Genomic DNA, 21,200 nt, shown 5'->3' with positions numbered 1-21,200 from the left:
ATTTGAAATGTGATTGCAGAAGTAGTCCTGATTCTATGTTCTTTAGTAATAAAAGGGATAGGAAGAAGATATTGAGACAGAATGCTGTCCTTTTGCATTCCTCCATACAAGCCAATTACTGTTTTATTTGGACCTTATTTATTGTCACTGAGATAATTACTCATCCATCACTGTTTTGTAGGTATGACATGCCAAGCACGGACGTCATACACTGAAGATGAAGTTTTATGGGGCCACCGCTTCCTTCCTGTGATGTCTCTGGAGGAGGGCTTCTTCAGAGTGGACTACTCTCAGTTTCACAGCACATTTGAGGTACCAACACCACCATACAGTGTTAAAGAGCAGGAAGAGAAAAACTCATTGCCTTCCCCTCTGTCCACTCCCACCCCCGCACTGACTGACAGCCACGGTGCCCGGCGTAACCGAGTGTTTTCTGTAGATTGCATCAACACTTCAGTGGAGAGGGGCTGTCAGGGAGGGGCTGGCGGCCGGCTGCCGAGCAAGCTGCAGAGGATGAGCTCATCGGGGAAGGAGGACCTGCAAAGGAAGGTGCTTCTACTCAGCTCCCAGCACGCAGAGAAAGCGTGCAGCACAGGGGACCTCCCCATGAAGTTACAAAGGCTCAGCTCCTCACCCAGTCCTGGAGCACAAAATCGGCTACAACTCAAGTCACTCAAGGTGAGCTTTGAGCCCATGACACAGTCAACAGGAGACCTGTACCAGCGCAGCCCACCAAGTACGCTCTCACCCACTCCAGTGCCCATGCACAGCCCTCTTCTCTCAGCCGGAGAGAGGCACACAATCTCCCAGCAAAGCTACGAAAAATTAATGCTGACCGCTGAAATCTGGACAAGCACAATCTACAGCAAGCATGAGAAGGTGGTGCATATGGAAACACAATGAAAAGCAGTTAAAACAGGGAAAGAAAAACACACTGGCAATTTATAAAATTTTCTTCTTGAGAAATGACTTTACTGGAATTACTGTGATTTTTGTGTTTCATAACGATGGAATAGATGCAGATTATAGACGCATATTTACTGGATCATTCTGAGAAGAGTTGTGCATGTCTACAATAAATCCATTGTTTTATTTATGCACCACTATACTCAATATTCAATTCTAGTTTTAATCAAATATAAAATATATTAAAATGAAAGCAAATGCAGTTCAATATTCTCTGCCTTGTGTTTTGATTCCTGTACTAACTAGGACAAAGCCCATCCTTAGCCTGAAAACGTGACTTTCAGCCAAACAATTTCCAAAGGTGTTAAGTGAGTGTTGGTACAATGTCTTTAGACCCACTATCAGGTATCTATGAACTGAAACAGTCATACAAACGTAAGCAAAAATAAGTCAAGAAAATAAGTTACTTGCAGTAAGAATTACAGTACTCCCATTTGATCACATAAAAATACAAGAGGGGAATAATGAAATACATTGTAACTGAAAAGTTAGACATAAAGTGTGTACACTTGATCTCAAAAGTATATATAATATTTATGATAATTTTAGGTTTTTCTGTTGCCAAAAATAAGATCATGATAAATTATTTAAAAACGTTTTTCACTTGTCAAAATTTGACTTCTGTTTCACATGCTTAAGAGTGTACAGACATTAAGTATACATGTATAAACTTGAGCAGATATAAAATGAAAGCGAAAGAAACAATATGTACACATACAATATATATATATATATATATAAAGCCCATATATATATATTTTTTTCTAATAAAGGCAGGTTGTTATAAGGCAAATAAGCTTATAATGTAACCTATATAAAGCACAATTAAAGAAAAACCCAAAATATATTTTTAATGGAAAACCTTTTTATAATAAGCTAAAAAAAACGTAGTTTTAAAAGTGTACACCTCATTAAACAATATGCATCTTTTAATTTAATTTTAACTTTTTGTCCTATTAGTTACACATTTGACATCAATTTAAATGAATCTCAATAACCTGAAATAAAGTTAAGCTGTGTTTGAAAAATGTTTTTGACATTAGCATATTGGGATTTATTTTAAACCAGACTTTACAGAAGTGAAAAATGGATGAAAATGATCTTACTACACAACCTTGGAAGGTATCATGAAATATTGAAACCTTCACGTTTCACGTAGAAAGCTGAAGCTGAAGACCATCAGCCTCCCAGTAAGATTAGGCTTACATTAAATTCAACAAAAAGAGTGGCTTCACCATCAAAAGGTCTTGGAATGCCCTAGCAAAATCCAGAACTATTGGACAGCTGACCAAATATATATAACTATCCCAACAATAGGGCACACAGTCCTTGCTCATAGTCCTTTTTCAACAAAGTGTGATCATAGCTGTTAGAAACAGGGTAAAAAATAATGCTGTGTAGATGCGACAGAACCTCCCACCTGCACATCATGGGGTCAGCATTTCTCAAGTATCATTAGCACCTCAGCTTTCATTTTGCTAAAGCATCACAAAAACAAGAAAAATAACTGATTTCCTATGCTTTGCCAGTCCACTCAAACACAGAGCAACAAGCAATCCCACTACTATTATCTATCCAGATTCAAGCACCCACTCACCATACACAAAGTCTAAACTGCTTCCTACAATCATCCTGTGATCTGGCTGCAAACAGAGGCTAGTGTGTTTGGTCGCTCACATGGTTTTTCCCTTTTCTCAAGCTGTGTGTGACTTTACCGAATAACACAAATAAATAGAAATAGATTCATTACGAGGAAGAGCACCTCATCAAAACATTAAGATGGTTAGGATGAAAACCAAAATAAAGTAGACGGCTGACATACTGTTTGATGTCAGGTATAGTTTTTATTACATCTCCTAATGATGAGTTGAGATGGAGTATGAAGTTTAATAGATGGAAGTGGTATGTATACAGCCTTATACTATATTTATTTATTCCCTGATGATTACATTTTTCATTACTGTCAAATGACCACTGAGTAGGCTTTTTGACACAACAGTACTGGAATGGGATTACTTCAAGCTTTCCGAAGCAACATGGACTGCATATCTGTCATATTAAACTGCCATCCACGCTTATTGGGTAACCCGGGTTTAATTGAAGTGGAATAATGTCACAAAAAAGCATTTGGAAAATCCAACCCTTAATTTGAAATGTTGGGGATGAGCAGCTGAGGGAGGTGACGAGCAAGTAATATGGGAACTGTGCGTAAGTAATATGGCGGTATACTGGTAAACAAACAAACATGACAAACTCAGGTAAAACAAGCCAATGAATTCAAGCCAAACATAGAAACGCTTAAAATACTAACCACTGTCTCAAATTTTCCCAATAAAACAAACTGGACGAGGAAACCTTGGACAACCTGGAGAGCTATGTGGACGAATGCTTTGACAACCTTGTAATGGGCAAGCCACAAAAATCTCCACCCATGAAGCTTGAACATCAAAATGCGCCCGTTCAGGGTGCTTGGGCAACACCTCCACTATCTCTCCTGACAAAAGCTATGCTGATGTCCTGGACTCTATCAACAAGAAGCTAACCAGCCCAGATGCTCGTCTGGCACTGGTGGAAGTTATCCACAGGGAATTCCAAGTTCTAAGGGAGTCTCTTCAGTTCTGCCAGGAAAAACTAGCTTCACTCACAGCTCACAGAGAACCAAACACTGAGGGATAGCGTGAAAACACTTGCCAATGGAATGGCGCAGCTGTCTGGAAAAAATTTTAAAAAATGAAGGAGACCATCCTGATTAAACAAGCTCGGGTTATGCGGAACAACCTTGTCTTCTCTGGCATCCCAAAACGGGCAGAGTTCGAGCAAAGAGCATGTCAGAAGTGAGGGCAGAGAGCTATGAGAAACGAACCTCAGCGTTAATGACCAGTATCCAAAGAAGATCCTCGATCGGAGGCGAGTTTTATTCAAAATCAGGAAGAAATGTATCGCCGAAGGCAATAGAGCTACAGTGGCTGTAGAAAAACTTTATGGTAATGGTCAGTTGTTCAGGGACTGGGAGATCACTCTATGGCTTTATTATGAGCAACAGCATGTTAGCCTAAAACATTTAACACTGGCTGGATAAGAAGTTATAAAACGGTCAGTTACAATCTAATGTAAAGCACAGCTTAGCATGATGTTTACATTGTTTGATGTGGGCAGGGCCAAGGCTGGGCTTTTGGGTATCTGCTCCTATTTGTCTCCTTTCATTTTGTCTGTTGCCACACCTCCCTGTCATTCTTTTTTCTTTCTGTCATACACAAACATGCACACATCTACACACTCTCTCACACACACACACACACACACACACACACACATAAATATTTCTTATCATAACCTTATATCTCTTACTCCCTCTTACCCCCTGCACCTTCTTAATTTTCTGTCTTTTTATCTGCTTCTGGACTTATATTGGGCAACACCAAGCACTAAATATGATTTCACTTGGGTCTATTTGTTTCTATGGTGATATGCGCTGTCCAACTTTAGCTACCCATGCACATCCAAAGGCACACAAAGGTTTGTCACAAGATCCAGAGGTTAGATTTATAATAAAAATATCTATACATAACCAAAAGATATGTATTGTCAGTACATGCCCCAAATGTTGATGACCCCCCATTTTTCCATTCTTTTTTTCTGCACAGTCTGAACACTTGGATTGCTCACATCTTCTTGGGGGCGATCTCAACTTTGGCGTAAAAGAAGAAATAGACAGGTTGATTACAACAGTGACTCAGCGTAGTTGACAAGCAATAAATATAGTTAAACAGTACATGAGTCATTACGGACTCTGCGATGCCTGACAATCTCTTCACCCTAACCATAGAGAATATACTTTCTTCTCACATGTCCATCACTTACTCGCGTTTGGATTATTTCTTAGTCAGCAGCTTGTTGTTGACTGACATGTCAGACACTGAGATACACCGTATTGCTGTCATCAATCATGCTCCTGTCTCATTAACTCTAAATAAAAAAGAAAACCCACAAAGAAAAAGATGGTGGTTTAATACATCATTGCTTAAGGATAAAGATTTTATTAAATATTTTAAAGAAGACCTCCCAGGGACATCAACATCTGTTCACTGGGAGGCAGGGAAAGCAGTAATGAGATATAAAATAATCTCATCCTCATTACATAAGAAGAAAAAAGAAAAACATATTCAGGAATTAGAAGAAACCATTAAATTATTAGAAGCATCCCAGGAAGAGGAAAGGCTGGGCAAACTACGTGAAGCAAAACCCAATTCTTTGTACAAAGACTTCGAATAGAAGATTTTGAATATGGCAATAAATCAGTTAGCTTTTTAGCTAACCAGCTAAAATAAATAAAGAAAAGACAACTATTTGCTGTTAAAGACTCAACAGGGAAAACAGTTTATGATCCTGAAAGAATAAACAGCACTTTCGATTTTTACAAAGCTTTATACTCACCACGGGTAAGAACACTGATCAATGTTCTTGACCGTCAGATAAGAACATTGATCAATTTCTGGACAAACACTTCCTAAATTATGTGATAGTCAAGCGACGGCCATGGATGTACCACTGATCAGCCGAAATCCAGGAAGCTCTCAAAAGCATGGCCAAGGCTTCAGGCCCAGATGGATTTCCAGAAGAGTTCTACAAAGAATTCTGGAATATTTTGGCTCCAATATTCCACAGAATGTTGCAGAAAACTGAGAAAAATGGCAGATTTCTGCCAAATATAAATTCTGCCGACATTAATCTCCTGTTAAAACCAGGCAAAGACCCAGTATTTACTACCAGCCACCGTCCCATATCCCTTATTAATGTTGATCTCAAAATGATCTGTAAAGACCTCGCAAAAACACTTGAAAAGGTAACTCCTCTCATAATACAACCTGACCAAACTGGTTTCATAAAAGGCAGGCATTCATCCACAAAATCACACAGATTACTTAATTTAATTCCTACAGTAAAACTATTGAGACTTTTATATTATCTTTAGATGCAGAAAAAAGCATTTGATGGAGTTAACAGGAAATTTTTGTTTGGATCCTTGAGTAAATTTGGTTTTGAAAACTCTTTCATAAACTGGTTAAAAATATTATACATTTCCCCAGCAGCATGTATCAGGACAAATAACCAAACATCTTCCAGGTCCTGTCTTCAGAGGGGCACCAGGCAGGGATGTCTACTTTCCCCCTCATTATTTGCTATTTTTATTGAACCACTAGTGGCAGCGATCAGGCAAACTATAGACATTAAAGGCAGAAAATGCATGAATATTGAACATTGAATAAGTTTTCTCTCAAGAGTTTTAGATTATTCTATAAATTGGTTAAAATCTACAGTTCTTCCAATGAATTGTATCTATATATATATATATATATATATATATTTCTTTTATTTTTTTTTTTTGCATTTAAGATAAAAAACCTTCTTTGTCTGTAAATATGCTCTATCCAAAACTCAGTGGAATAGCTATAGCTCCACCTGGTTCAAATTTTGTAAAATATGTCCTACTTAGCACCTTTTGCTATCAGATCATTAATCGAATATTTGAAAAAGAAAGCTTACAGATTAATCGATTAGCAAAATAATCATTAGTTGCAGTCCTAAATGGAACCCCTGGTGTTCGTTACAGTGGGGGAAAAAATCCCATACTGAAAAAATATTTGTTTTCAACAAAATTACAGAACAGCTTTTCATTTATGAGAAACACGGTGTGAAATAAACTCATGATGCCACAATACTAATACCACTCATTGTGATGCATAGACCAGGTAAAAACCAATGCTTGAGCCCTGAGCTGCAAATCTTGTCAAACTGGCACTTTTGTCCCCTCAGCCAGTTTAAACCAACAGGAGGGCAGATTTTACGTGGCATGGTTTTTGTCATTTTTTTGGAAACCCAGTCACAGTCTGGCATGTTTTTGGAGCCTCTCTATAATGACTCTGACACTGATGTCTGCAGTTAAAAATATCAGGATCATGAATACTTAATAACAGGACAGAGCATGGAGAGGCTCATTAAACCCCCATCTTGCTGACTTCTTCGCACTGTCCCAACACTCAAATTTGACTCTGTCACGTTAATGTCTGTTCCAAAATGAGGGCGTTGAATAGGCTCTAAACAAAAACAAAAAAATCTCTCATCTTTGTAAAATAAAACCAAGAGTAAATGAATTTGCCATCAGATTAATTCAGGGATGTTTTGATGTAAAACTGACTCATTTCTAATTTACAATAAATCTCTTCGTTCTGCTGGGATGCACCACCTATGAATGTATGCTAATTAGGCCGCTTGTGGTGTCTAAAAGGGAAATGTGCCTCACAGAGCTACCTTACTGAAACAGACACACACACCTGGGGACGAATAAACACAGACGCTGTCAATCAAAAAACACAAGCCACTTCTCTCCATCGCAATCACCACAGCAACATAACATCTCCTTTCCCCTGAAGCAGTCAGAGCTAAAGCCTACAGCCAAGATGTGTGTTGTGTGTTTAAGTAGATCATTGTATTCTTCAGTGCCTTTCTCTGCTCACTGCCACTGAGCAAATTTAAATGCAGTATTTTAAGTATTTATTTGTGTCTGAGGATTGCTGCATATGGATGAGCTACTGATCTGAACTCCAGATATTGAAAAACGTTTTCTGCAATGTTAATTTAGCTTTGTCCATGCAAGAGAACTGCGTGGCAAGCAGGAGAAAGGTGGAAAGCAATGCGAATCCTCTAGAAAAGCATATATCGTAAATGTTTTAAACAAATATATTACCAGACTTTTTAAATGTGTGGAATATGTGGTGATGTGTTAATTTTTGGTCTTTAAAGCCATTATTATTGAGTGTTGGAATAGAAAACTAGTCAAGGAGAAGCAGTACAAGCCTTCTGTGGAGACCACCCATTTATTGTTCTCCTTAACCAGGCTAAATATCCAAGGACTAATCAATACCTCTCTCACTGTTGCAACCCGACCCATGACCTTCGGCACCACACAATGCTCAGAGGGTTGGATAATCACTTGACCCTGCAGGTGTCAGGAGATAATGGAAGATTTGAGGTCTATCTAAAGCTTGGGGAGAGCTTTAGTCTTAACTTAGCACAATGTCCTCCTATCTCTGCAGAAAAAAAACCAAATCAATACCTCTGAACTTTATTAATTGCAGCAGCACACAGAAGACACAAATGCATTGTCAAAGGCATGCAAGACCTACACACATGGTGCATGTTTTATTCAACACCATACTGAGCTTTTATCTTGTATCTAAAGGGATGGCTGCCATGCAACAGTTATTCAGGATTTTTTTAATTAACGGTCCTCCAGTGTGGCGATCAAACAAACATACAAAAAACATTTTATTTAAATGGTGGCAAGATTTCATCATATTCTCTTAAACCTGTTTTTAGCAGGAAATGTCAGCTCACTGGATTATAGCTTCATCTGTGCATAATATAACATATACTGGGGAGAGATTGTGTAGCTGATAATACATTTCTTGCAACATCTCCACACCAAAGTACAATGCCAAATGTGTCTTTGTGCATATTACCATCGTTTCATCTCCTGCCATCTAGTTTTATGTTTTTATCAACATTTGAGGATCAATTGACAATCTTGGAATGAAATGTTGATTCTCTGCATCCCCAAGTTAGCCGAATTAATCAGAAAGTAGGGAAAATAAATTATGAGATTTCTATTCTGTGAGGCCAATGCACATCGTCACGGATTGGTCATGAGAGAATCTGAAGTTGGACTGGCCACACTGTCAGAGTCTGGTTGTCTCCGTGCCTGCTGCTTGCATTTTTCCACCTCTAGGGTCCGCGGAGCTGGAGGACCGAAGGTGTGACAGGTGTTCTTCATTGACTCATCAGTTCAGAGGACTATATGAGGGCGGCTCACCTGCACTGCTGTGCCTGAGTGTTTTTGCCCTTCGTGGTAGTACTCCCTGGCCATATATCTTGTGATTGTTTTATGAGAATTTTTACTAACAGTCTGTCTACCTTGTCTTAGGTACCTCAGCCTTGCTCTTTGTTGGAGATCTCAAGAAAACCTCTGACCACAGTCTGGGCTCTGGATTCATTCCATGCAGCGGGCCGCACTGGATACCTCCCTGTCTGGTTAAGCGAACCCTGTCCACCCTCCTACGGTTCCTCCTGGATCATCAAGAAGCCCCAACGGAATAGTAAGCCTGTATCCCGATCTGAACTCACCTTGTTGTTTTCCCATCCAGTCAGACCGCCTTCCTGGAAACTTCGCTCCTTGTATGTTTCACAAATTGTTAATAAATTCTTTAAATGTTTCTCTGTTTGAGTGTTCTCTGCATGTGGGTCAAATAGGCCTTAAAAACGATGACACACACTGGCATCATGCCACAACTACAACCTCCTCCTACCCAAATTGCTTTGCTAGAGCTCTGAGTAACTGATTCATTTCATTGTTGTTGTCCTCGCAGCATGTATGCAAGTATTCTGCACCTGTTCTGACTTCAGTCAAAATCTCCCCAAGCAGTGGCAAACAATCCACTTTCTCCACACCAACAAGCACCATGTTACTCTCAAGCTACTTGCATTCAGTAATCACTGTGCACCTTCCTGCAGGCCTGAAATTTATAGTAGGGGATAGGTAAACACTCCTTCAAATTGCACTAAGGATTGGCTGTGCTGGCTGCTGGGAGGCTGAATGTTTTTTCAGGCTACAGTTTAAATGAAGGCTGAAAAAAAAAAGGTTTACCACAGTTGCAGCGTGACTTAAAAAACAACCTCAGGCCTCAGAGCCTTGATGTTATTGGTTGACAGCAGTCAGTGAAAAACTCAGTAGAGCCAAAAGAAACCATGCACATAAATTGCAAAATCTAAGAAATCCATTCAGGGTACTGCACCAAGGTAAAGTTATCGTGTACGATGACACTCTAAGGGCTCTGTACAGAATGCATTCTCTCATGCCATTAATTAGCTCTTAAACACTGATGATGCTAAACAGAACAAAACAGTGCTCTAATCTTAACTAAAATAAAACAAAGTGCTCAATCTATGCTGTTATAATTAAAACATGTAATTAACATGTAAATCACATCAAGAAATAAGTGAAAAATATCTAAAAAGGGGGAATCATTTGAAGATGAAAGAGTTTATATTTTGTAAAAAAACCCGGCTGTATTCATTTCTTAAAGTATTTGTGACAGTTTGAGCATGCGTGGGATTTGGAGTGTAATACAAACGTTGGAGGCGAGGTGATTACGGCTCAAGTCTCCGGCGTCACAAAGCCGTCATAGAGCACAATTAGGCAGCACATAATAAACAAAACCATTGACCCGTTAATATCTCACGCACAGGCTCAAAGGAATAATTAAGAGATGCTTGGCAACACACTGCATGTGTTACTGTATTCTGTGTGCTTTCAGCTAACCGTTTAATTTCTGTGGTGTAGAATCTCTCCTATCAGGAGAGATTCTACACCACCTTTACATCACTGTGAACCCATGAGTGGATACGTCGAGTATGACCTGTGAACAAGAGTAATGGCTTTTTTCCATGCTTCCTTTATCTATTTACTCCCCCATCTTTGTATTTTAATTTCTTGCTGTTGTCATCAGGCAGGTTGCTGTATTACTACCACGCTGCCCTGGCTACATTGTGCCTGTTAAGCAGTTTTTCTGCTTGTACCAATCACTTGTCTGACGGTTACGTCTTCTGTGAAATTGTGCTTGTCACATGCAGGCGTGCGGGTTGACGAAATACGATCGCAGAAAGTCAAACGCACACACTTTTCTACATCATAGCTTCGGCTCCCCCTCCCCTACTTGTTTTCTCACTTTTCAATTCCTCAATCCCTATCAGCAAAAAAGAGGAAAACTTTTTGTAGAGATGTTATTTGAAATCCATCTGTAGACACTGACTTTTTAATCATACGCTTCTTTTTGGCGGACTTTCAATCATTCTATTCTTGCAGTGAGTGTGGAGCAGTGGATGGGGTGAACAAGAAAATGGTGACAGTGATGTGGGTAGTGAATGAAAGCTAAGAGAATAAAGAGAGACCCCATTATTACACGCTGCCGATCTTCAGCTCCATTAGAAAGAACAAAATGACCCTCATCACCCCGTCCTCCCAACAGATGTAATTGGGTTTTTCAGAGGAAAAATTCTTGGGACTTAAATGGCATTTGTTCTGTCTACTCCAACACCACCCCCATCAGCCCACCCTGGCAGCCTGTAGGCCTCCAGGGCATGTTGGGAAATAATAATCCATGTTGTCACACTAATGGTCATGCCTCATAGCTCTATGGCCGTGATAACATTGATTCTGTGACAATGGGTGTCGCTAAGGTACAAATGAAGCTAATTTGTTTAGGATGTAAGTAGGATGACGTTGTGAAATTATAAAGGATGTAGTAAATAACCCATTGGTCATCTGGTTTGTCAAATTGCCTTTGTCCTCTGGTTCCACCTGGAACAGAGATGTTATTAATAACATAAATTGCTGTTATAGAAGGATTTAATTGTTAAATTGCGAACTTGGCCAACAAAAGGTGCTTTCCACCTTGGATAAAAGAATCCAATTAATGAGGGACAGATGTTGTTTTTAGATGGGATTCTTGTTTTTAAATAGGTAAGAATGATTGTAGGGGTTTTTATTTTGCTTTAGGCTGTTCCAAAACCAGTTAGCAAAATCTTTTGTTCAGAGATTTGTATGCGGTTTCAATAAGACATTTCTATCCTGGAAAGAACATAAGAATACAGGCCTTATATACTCAGAAACCCTACAATGTAGCTGAATTAAAACAAACAAAAATGGGGGAAAATTCTTCCACAGTGACTCATTGCTGTTTTTACAAACCCTTGGAGGCAGTTGTTGCCACAAAGGGTGGCAAAACGAGTTATTGGGTTTAGGGGTCAATTACTATTTCACAGAGGGCGAGGCTGGTTTGGGTAGGTTTTTTTCATTAATAAATTAGGTCATATTTGGAAATAGCATTTGTATTTGTTCAGGTTATCTGTTATTAAAAATGTGCATGATAATCTGAAACATGCAAGTGACACAAAAAGACAAAACCAGAACATGTCCTTGTACAGTAAATAACTAAAGCATAAAGCATTTCTCAAGATGGCTTTCAGTTACTGTTCATGTGCTTTCAATTTGTCCTCTTCTGTTAGGCACTGCACTTTATGTTGTCATGGTCAGACACAAGGACCAGACAGAAAAAGAGTGAAAAAGAAGTCAACATCTAAGGAGAAACTTCAAAATAGCTTCAAAAAGCCTCATTCATATTCCTTTTATAGACGGAGAGAAAGTCTGGCACCTTCTGCATAGAAATGTAGGAATAGTTTTATAATTATTAATATAATAAACACAATGGGACACAGAGTATATAAATACTTGAAAACCTGCTTGTATAAGCAAATGGTAAACACATATATAAATAAAACAACCTTCGCTTTTAATTTGGATAAATCTTAAATGCTACAGCAGATATTTTAGAGATTAGCCTGAAAAACTATGAACTATAGGAAAACTTAAATGTTAAGGATAGGCTGTAGTTTAAGTCATTCAGAAAATAAGGTGGAAAAGAACTCCCAATTGTTATAAGTAAAAGACAGAAGTGTGTAAATATTAATAACAGAGAGTACTGATGAAAATTAAAAGAAGAGATCATATTTCTCCTAATTTTAACTGTTGAATCCAGAATAGAAAATATTCTTCTAACATAAAGACCATGATTAACAAGCCTTAACTTATCTTAAAAACCTGATCTCTATGATACCAACAGATCCCTTCAGTCTCAGACTGTAGGTTTATTGATGGTTCCTAAATTTTCTAAAAGTAGAATGGGAGTCAGATCTTTTTCTTCTTTGGCTCCTCTCTTGTGGAACCAACTCCCAGTTTTAGTCTGTGAGGCAGACACCCTGTCTTAGTTTAGGACGAGGCTTAAACTATTTCTTTTGATGAAGACTAAAGTTTATCCTGAGCTATCTCTCTGTAGTTTTGCTGCTATAGGCTTAGGCTGCTAGGGGACATACTGAACACTTTACTACACACTTACTTTGTCCTTCTGCTCTCCGTGATGGATTATTTGCAATTATTGCTGACATTAACTTTATGTTCTCTGTTTGTATCTTCATTGAATTACATGTTTGGTTTGCTTAGGATGAGGGATTGCTTGGGCTCTATGTATGTTATCGAATCCTTCCCTCATGGATCAGATATATTGATTTTATCATATATTTCTGGATATGACCTGGATCTGTTTGTAAAATTCCTAGAGAAGACATTTATTGTGGATTGGAGTGATATGAATGAAATGAATGAACCAAACTTAATTGTTGCCAATCCCCTTGAAGGAGCCCCTACGCTCTTAAGACCATTTCACAAACCTTTACAGATACAATCACAACACTGCGGCCAGTCTCAGAAATGCTTCAGCTGGCAGTAACTGATGGCCTGAAAATGAGAACATGTTGACTGACTTTTGCTGCCTGTGAGTACACTTCTATCACTGAAATGAAGTAGGTATGAGAGTGTTACAGTCTAAAACTCAAACTAATCTTTTCATTCACATGAAAGGCTGTTACAAACTTAAAAGCATTTCTTCTTTAAACTCTGAAAAACAATGATTCAGTGAGAAGTGATGGAAGATGAGTTAGGAATTTCCTGTTCAGTCGTGTTTATGTGAGCTAACACCGTCGTCTTTGTGCACCCACATACACATCACCACTCTGTGTGGTAGGATGTATTAACAAGGTGTTAAAACAAGATAAAGATGAACTCTTAATTTGTTGACAAATCATTCGTGCACAGTAAACCTGTCTCACTTGCATTCTCCTTCCTCTCTTATCAGAGTGTTTCCCCTCTGGTTCTTATCACGATGTGTAGAACAGAGTGGAGATCGCCATGCCTGATGTTCGCTCTTCTCTGTTAGCTTGCCTTTGATATGCAAAGTTTGCCCCCTGCCTGCCTGTCCCACTCGACCCAATAAACACCGGTTGCTCAGCTTGCTCCTAATCTCCATCACACTGTGTCTTTTAAAAGCGGCCAAACGCAGCAGAGCCAACCACACAAAGGAAGAACGCGTGCTTGGCTTGAACATCTGCCTGCCTGTCAGCCTGCCAATTTGAATGTTAAAAGAGCCCCGGACATTTACAGTCGTTTCCCTCCGCAGATTAATTAAAGCACATTGGCACCTTCAAAGTGGAGTCAACTGAATCAAGACCACGGGTTCTTCATCTAGTAAACAAAAAGACCACAGCTTCACAAGGGTGCAATGTTTGGAGTAAGCAAATTATTCAATAAACAACACAACTGTCTCAGCATGACTCTAATGTAAATGTAAATACTCTATGTAAATTTAGCCATAGTGAATGTCAAAAACAGACATACTATGAAGAGCCTTGAAAATATAGTTAAGCTCTTTCCAGTGATACGGCAAGAAAGGCATGAGTATCAACTCTGCATCCAAAACTTTCAACTACATCAGTCTGATACAGACTCTTAGCAGATGTTAAAAAATTAATCAAACATAATCGGAATGTTTGACTTAAAAAAAAAACCTTTCTAATACCTGCTAAAACACTAGCATCTTATTACGGAGCAGTTACAGCAAACAAGATTCCTTTAGGCCAGTTTATATCTGATACTAACATGAATCCTGGCTAATTCTGACTCAGGTGTAAACCCCAAGCATTCAGAGTTGACATTTACATATTTTACCCTTTATTTATCCAGGTCTTGTTGACTTAGGCACAGAGGCAAGGTCAAACCAGATGTATGTGTAGACTGCACAGAAAGATGCACCTTTTTTCCTAACCGTCTTTCATTAAATCAGACTAAATTAACCTTTCCTGATTTACTTCACTTGGGTTTACCCAAATTATGTCTGGTTGCTAAATGTTAGAACAATGACAAAGAGCCTTTCTAGAGAATTTTAAAAACTTTTCAATGTCAGAAGTTTACATACATTCTCTTAGGGTGTATTCACACCAGGAAAGTCCTTTGGTCCGCTTGTTTGGTCCGGACCAAAAGCGAACTTTATTTTTTTCATTTGGTGCGGTTTGTTTTCACATTTACTTTTTGCAAGTGAACTATTACTTGTAAACAAAGCCACGCGGGTGACGATCATTGTTCCCATGAAATGACGGGGTCGGGACAGAGCACAGACCGGGAAATTTAGGAAAACAGTAGAACTGCATGTTCTACTGTAGACGTGCTGCATGCAGCACCTCTGTTCTGCATAATTGGGTCGTTATTACAGCTGCAATATTATTGTGAGACTGAAGAGCAACTCATTCAACACAGACTTTGAGACGTTCCATTTATAATTTTGGAACCCCGTCAGAGAATACGTGCTGAACGCCAACGTTCTCTACGGGCCTTGTCCCACCAGAAGCCAGTAGCGTTGCTAAGCAACACACAGCTTATCAGGTATGATTACATTACAACAAACAACTTTGCTACCGGCTACGGTGGCTTTTTATGTCCAAAGAGACGTACGCTTTTTGTAGTTGGTTCGGATCGGGGCCGGTTTGTATTCAGACCATAGGCGAACCGCACCAGAGTCTGTTTGGAAGCGGACCGAGACCACCTCAAAAAGTGGGTCTCGGTCCGGTTGTTTGGTCCGGACCAAGGTTCGCTTGAATGCATTCACACCTGCGCAAAAGGTCCGGACCAAGGGGGAAAACGAACTCTGTTCCGTTTAAAGCGGATCAAAAGTGGCAAGTGTGAATGCACCCTTAATACTTGGAAGCAAGTCCTGTGTGACTTGGGTCAAATATTTTAGGTGTCATTCCACAAGCTTCACAGCCGTGTATGACCAAGCTGGTGACCAGCATGAGGAGGAGCTGCCAGGCTGTTGTGGTTGTGTACGGTTCTCCCACACACTACTGAGGCCCCTGCTTTTCAAATAAATTTTTAACTTGCCAATATATCTTGTTTCCTCAAGCTTCAATAATCCAGTTCAATAAACTATGACAAACAAGAGTCAATAGTGAAGTAAGCTATTTGGCATTGGCAGTGGAGATTCAATTTCTCATGAGCACAACCCATATACTCAACTCTGCTGCTACACCCACAAATACATATTCCTTAAAACGGTGGCACCATTTCAAGGGAAATAATCAGGCTTTCCAATAGTGTACGACATATTACCAAGAAGCATTAGTACAATAAAGAAATAATTGACCAATCATGAATTTCCTTATTTTTGTAGCTTGTAACTCTCTATTTGTAGTGTGATCAACATTTGGAGTTTGCACCCTATGATTTCAGCATTCATGCTCAAAATATTCAGTTCTTCCATAGAACATATTTAAATCATATAAATCATATTTAAATTTACCTCTTCTGTATATTCTTTTTAGTTCTTATTCTTGTTAGCAAATTCAACTATGGAAATATTGTTAATACTCAGTGATTAAAAATTAATTTGCTTAAGTTGTGGGATAAAAAGGCCATAATAAGAGAACCTGCATTCTGTCATGTTACTGCTCACAGTAAGACAGTGAAACCTGGTCAAATGTTGTTCTTTAAACACAACACTGAGTCCCAGCAGTTAACCAAGCATCAAAATTATCCAGAGATGAGTCTGATGGCATCTAAAGGCTTATGTTGGATACCTATTCCATCCCACAGATGCCTTCAGTTAAATCAGTGGGGTCCAAAGGATATTTTGTTTTTCAGCTGATGTTAGTTACATTATCTGTGGACCCTAACATTTGAATACATTGGTGTACCAAAGTGTTAATGGTTAATCACTGCAAGGTTATCAGGATCTGTAACTCTAAATCAAGCACATATATCTCCACCATCAAGCTTGACAGATGTTTGGACAGATGAGACTAAATAAAAGAAATATCAATATATGTCCGTTATTAAATAACAACAGAGTGGACCATGTTTGTTTCTGTAGACTTCAGCTTACATTTAAAATAATTTATGCCCGGATAAAGATCAGATCCTTTTTATGTTCTAATTTGGCAGACTTTAAAACAGGTCTGTGTAGTTCTGAGAATAAAATACTTAGAACTAGGTCTGAAGCTTTTAAGGACCTAGGTCCTGGTGTGAAATCAAACATGAAGGTTTCACTGTTGTGCTTCTGTGGTTCAGACACATCCACTTTTCTGCTCTGCCTTGTCGTGACTCAGCCTTTAGTCCAGTGATGTGAGACAGAAACCTGCCAACTGTTTAGAACCAAGTCATGGAGCTCTAGTTAAATCACAGACTTGACAGACAGAGAAGACAGGGGACATTCAAGAGAAAAGCTGGGCCACATTTTTACTGTTTCATGTCATCTTTCTGATCTAAGATTGTCACCTGTAACAAAAAATGTCACAATATATCAGTAAAAGTTTTTTAACAGCTTGGTGACAGATAGCTGAATGGTTGATACTGTAATTAGCTTCTACTTTGCCACATCCTGTCACCACCTTTGTCAGCATTACATTAAACAGGGAAATGCAGAACATCACAATATCTATTGTCCCCCCCTGCTTAAACTCAGCAGTAAATCTGACAGTTTGTTGGTGGGGGATAATATTCTCAGTAAACACAGAAAATCCCTGCAGGGAGGTTTCCCCTCTTGTTAATACTTGTAATATTATGTATGACTGGTGATTATATGAAATGCAACAACACAAAATAAGGGATGGCAACCCTTTACTTCTTTTTGTCAGGCTGTTTTTTGTTTGTTTCATATTAATGTCATGTCATTCACACAAACAGGCAAATGGTTACAGGAGGAATCTTCATAAATCATGTCAAATAGTTACTATTGAAACAAGCAAATTTAGCAAGCTTGGCTTTTGGTATTTCTAGTAAAATAATTTAAATCCTAACAGCTGTAATGTCAAATATTCACTGAAGCAGAGGGAAATCACATGTCATAAATTATATTATTTAATATTTTTACCAAGAAGGTGATTTATTAATAAAATTAAAACAGTGCAGTATTGTTTGATCTATTTCATCCTATGAGATGAATTTACACAATCCAACAATTAGGCTTAACATCTTCCAAATGGGAAATTCTACCTTAAAATGTTGACTTTTCTTATCTCTCCTGACTTCAAAAATCAACCATGGATGCCTTGTATGCAAAGTGTTATCAGTTGCAGTTATAAACTATTCTTGTTTCCCTCTATTTGAAGCCCACTAGAGCAATTACTCAACCTTTATTTCCTAATCCTATCCTCAGTTAAGTTGAGCCACATTTTTACCAGACTGGAGTTCTGACTCCAAGCGGAGTCTCATCTAGTGAAGCCATCCCTGCTACTGGATTTCAAGTGTCAAGTGGATTTAAATTATTTTTCAGCAAAGAAACTGACTGTGACACATAGAACTAATAAGCTCCAACAGCCACATGGATGAGTTGTTCAACTACACAGATCTTTGCTTCATACTATTTTTGAGACAGGTACCTAGAACCCTAGGTACCTAGAGTTTAAAATATCTGCAGTAATTTTAATGAAGCATACAGAAAATGCCAAAAAATACGAATAAATCAACAGAAATTGTTGAAAGAAGGCAGAACTAAAGGTAAAGAAACATTGGGATGGCACATCTAAAGATAAAGGGAAAAACTCATCCAACTGACTTCCTAATTCATTTGCAATATGATGAGAAATGTATACACATTACACAGCAAGGACAAAGTGTGAAAAAATGTGCTTGAGGACAAAGATGGTTTCACAACAAAGGTACAAAGGCTCCCTTTGATATTCATGTTTTGATGCCTCTCAGATGAATGAGAAAACACTGTTGATGAACAAGACAACTGATTAAATCCTCCAGCTGCCCAAAGCAAAGAAAGATAAATGAAAAAAAAAAAAAAAAAATGATTGAAGTAAATTTAATTTTCCAAACCAATTTCTTCCTTTTCCAATTTTCTTTCTGTGCTCAAATAATTGTGCAGCCCAACCTTGAAGAGTCTGGACATTTTAGCTGTTTTCAAGTAAGTAAGCATTTGCTGCCTGACAGATGAACAGATGGCTCTCCAGATGATACATTTTTTTCTGCCAACCATGACCTGGCATGTATTAGCAGGGAGACAAATACACATTTACTTGAACACACACACACACACTCACAATGAACTACTGAAAACAAAAAACAGTGCAGTATCAGCTGGATATAGGAACAATACCTTTTTTAAGTTTAAATTAATCATGGTAAATTCAATTTAATTCAGTATATTTATATAGCGCCAATTCACAACACATGTCGTCTCAAGGCACTTCACAACAGTCAGGTTCATACAATCCAATTACCGTAATCCTAATCATTGAACAGTGCAGTCAGAGTTAGTTATTTATTCAATTTGGATAAAACGTTTTTCTATCTAAGGAAACCCAGCAGATTGCATCCAGTCAGAGACTTGCAGCATTCCCTCCTCCTGGATGAGCATGTAGAGACAGTGGACAGTCACTGGCGTTGACTTTGCAGCAATCCCTCATACTGAGCATGCATGTAGCGACAGTGAAGAGGAAAAACTCCCTTTTAACAGGAAGAAACCTCCAGCAGAACCAGGCTCAGTGTAAGCGGCCATCTGCCACGACCGACTGGGGGTTTGAGAGAACAGAACAGAGACACAAAGAGAACAAAGAAGCACTGATCCAGGAGTCCTTTCTATGGGAAGGAAAAGTAAATGTTAATGGATGTAGCTCCTTTAGTCGTTTCATCTAGAAAGAAAGAACAGATAAACTCTGAGCCAGTTTTCAAGGTTAGCGTCTGAAAGAGAGAACATATAATTAGTTACAGTAAAAGCTCAGTCAATTGCCATGTCTAGGAGAGAGAAAGGGTTAAACACTGAAAGACAGAGCCTATGTTAATGAATATGTATCCTTGTAATTAAATGCCTGCTACAGTATGGTCAGACAGAAGCAGAACAAACGTGGAACTCAGAGCTGCATTGTGTGCTGAGAAAGCTGATTTTCTCACTGCCATCTAAATGGAGTGTTCCTGTCAAGATAGTGGAAACGGCTCAGAGAGAGACGTGACAAAGAGTCTGGTGAATGTGCGATTAGGCTCTTGGAGCTTTTATTTTTTGAAAGGTCTGTCTGAGAACATGACCAGATCACTGGATTCATCACAAAACTATTAAACATGACTTTGTGCATTCTGAAAGCACATGATTAAAAGAAGTAGGTTTCTGCAAGAGAAATAGAGTTGAACATTCCCCTAATTGTTGCCAGAGTAAAGCATGTGTTTTATTTCTATTAATTTAGCAACACATTGTTTTGACCTGACTTGTACTGTGCAGCTGTGATGTAATAAACCACCATAAAACATCTAGGAGACAGAAAGTCTAATCGGGGTTAATAAGTGTCTCTGTGGGAAGCCTGGAGGCTGTTTGAACAGATTTATATATATATTAGTCTTAATCTTTGGTTGGGATGTCTTGACAGACACCAGTAATTTAGGCTGCAATAGTAAGACTGCAGTCAGCGTACGTTAGACAGTTTGTGACAACTTCAAAGAACAATAAAGAAACATACTTATTTAAAATTCTTGGGTGTTGGACATTACTGGACTTTAAAAAAGTCACATAAGATATGAACTAACCAATGTGCTTCCTGCACTTAGTGTTCAATCCCTGATGGAGTCTTCATACAGTAGTGAATAATTTACATAGACAAAATGTTAATGCTATCATCGTCCTTATTAGAATCAGAATCAGAATCAGAAAAGCTTTATTGCCAAGTACGTTTTTGGACATACAAGGAATTTGTTTTGGCGTAGTCGGTGCAATATTATTAAAAAACCCTTCGCATTCCCGGAAATCAGCATCTCAGTTTTTTGTTTGCCTTGCTGCAAATTTGAATCACTCCTCTTTAGCAGATGTTACCTCTAGAACTGTAATGTATTACTCTTTTGGAAAGTTTATCCCCACCAAATCTAATAATAATGTTTCAACAAAGTTTGGAAAAGAAGAGTGAAAATGGCGATAATCTGTGGTAGAACATCCATTTCTTCAGTTGTGCCACAACAGCAGCATGAAAGTATGACAGAAATGTAAGAGCTGGTTTGATATTTCAGATGCAAGGACGCCAAGATGAACAGTCGGATGTCAGTTCACAGTGATCTTTCTTGTTTTTGATTTTCTTTAGCTCAAACAGGTGATGTCAGACTGCCACACCACACACAAACATACGTGTTTTCTACCTCTGGCATTTGTGCCTCCCTGTATGCCTGATGAAAAGACTCATTTTCCCTCTTTTAACAGTTTGATACATTTTAAGCAGAAAAAACCTAAATGTAGACTAGACCCAAAACAAAAAAA

At 38.6% G+C, this 21,200-nt stretch overlaps 1 protein-coding gene across 3 annotated transcripts in view; it reads left to right on the top strand.

The window, feature by feature from the left end:
• The window catches only part of LOC124864592 (G protein-activated inward rectifier potassium channel 1-like), a 57,111-nt gene that overhangs the window by 23,764 nt on the left and 12,147 nt on the right, over positions 1-21,200 (top strand). Inside the window, exon 3 of one of the 3 annotated variants that reach the window (XM_047359430.1) lies at positions 182-678. In XM_047359430.1, the coding sequence (XP_047215386.1) occupies positions 182-678 (497 nt within the window). Of the gene's footprint in view, positions 1-181; positions 956-21,200 lie in introns of those variants that run through there. The other 2 variants (XM_047359429.1, XM_047359431.1) reach the window with 2 other exon arrangements.

Source organism: Girardinichthys multiradiatus, chromosome Y (genome assembly GCF_021462225.1).
Source record: "Girardinichthys multiradiatus isolate DD_20200921_A chromosome Y, DD_fGirMul_XY1, whole genome shotgun sequence".
Classification (NCBI taxonomy): Eukaryota; Metazoa; Chordata; class Actinopteri; order Cyprinodontiformes; family Goodeidae; genus Girardinichthys; species Girardinichthys multiradiatus.
Note: the sequence above shows the minus strand (reverse complement) of the source record. Positions and strands in the feature narration are given on the sequence as shown.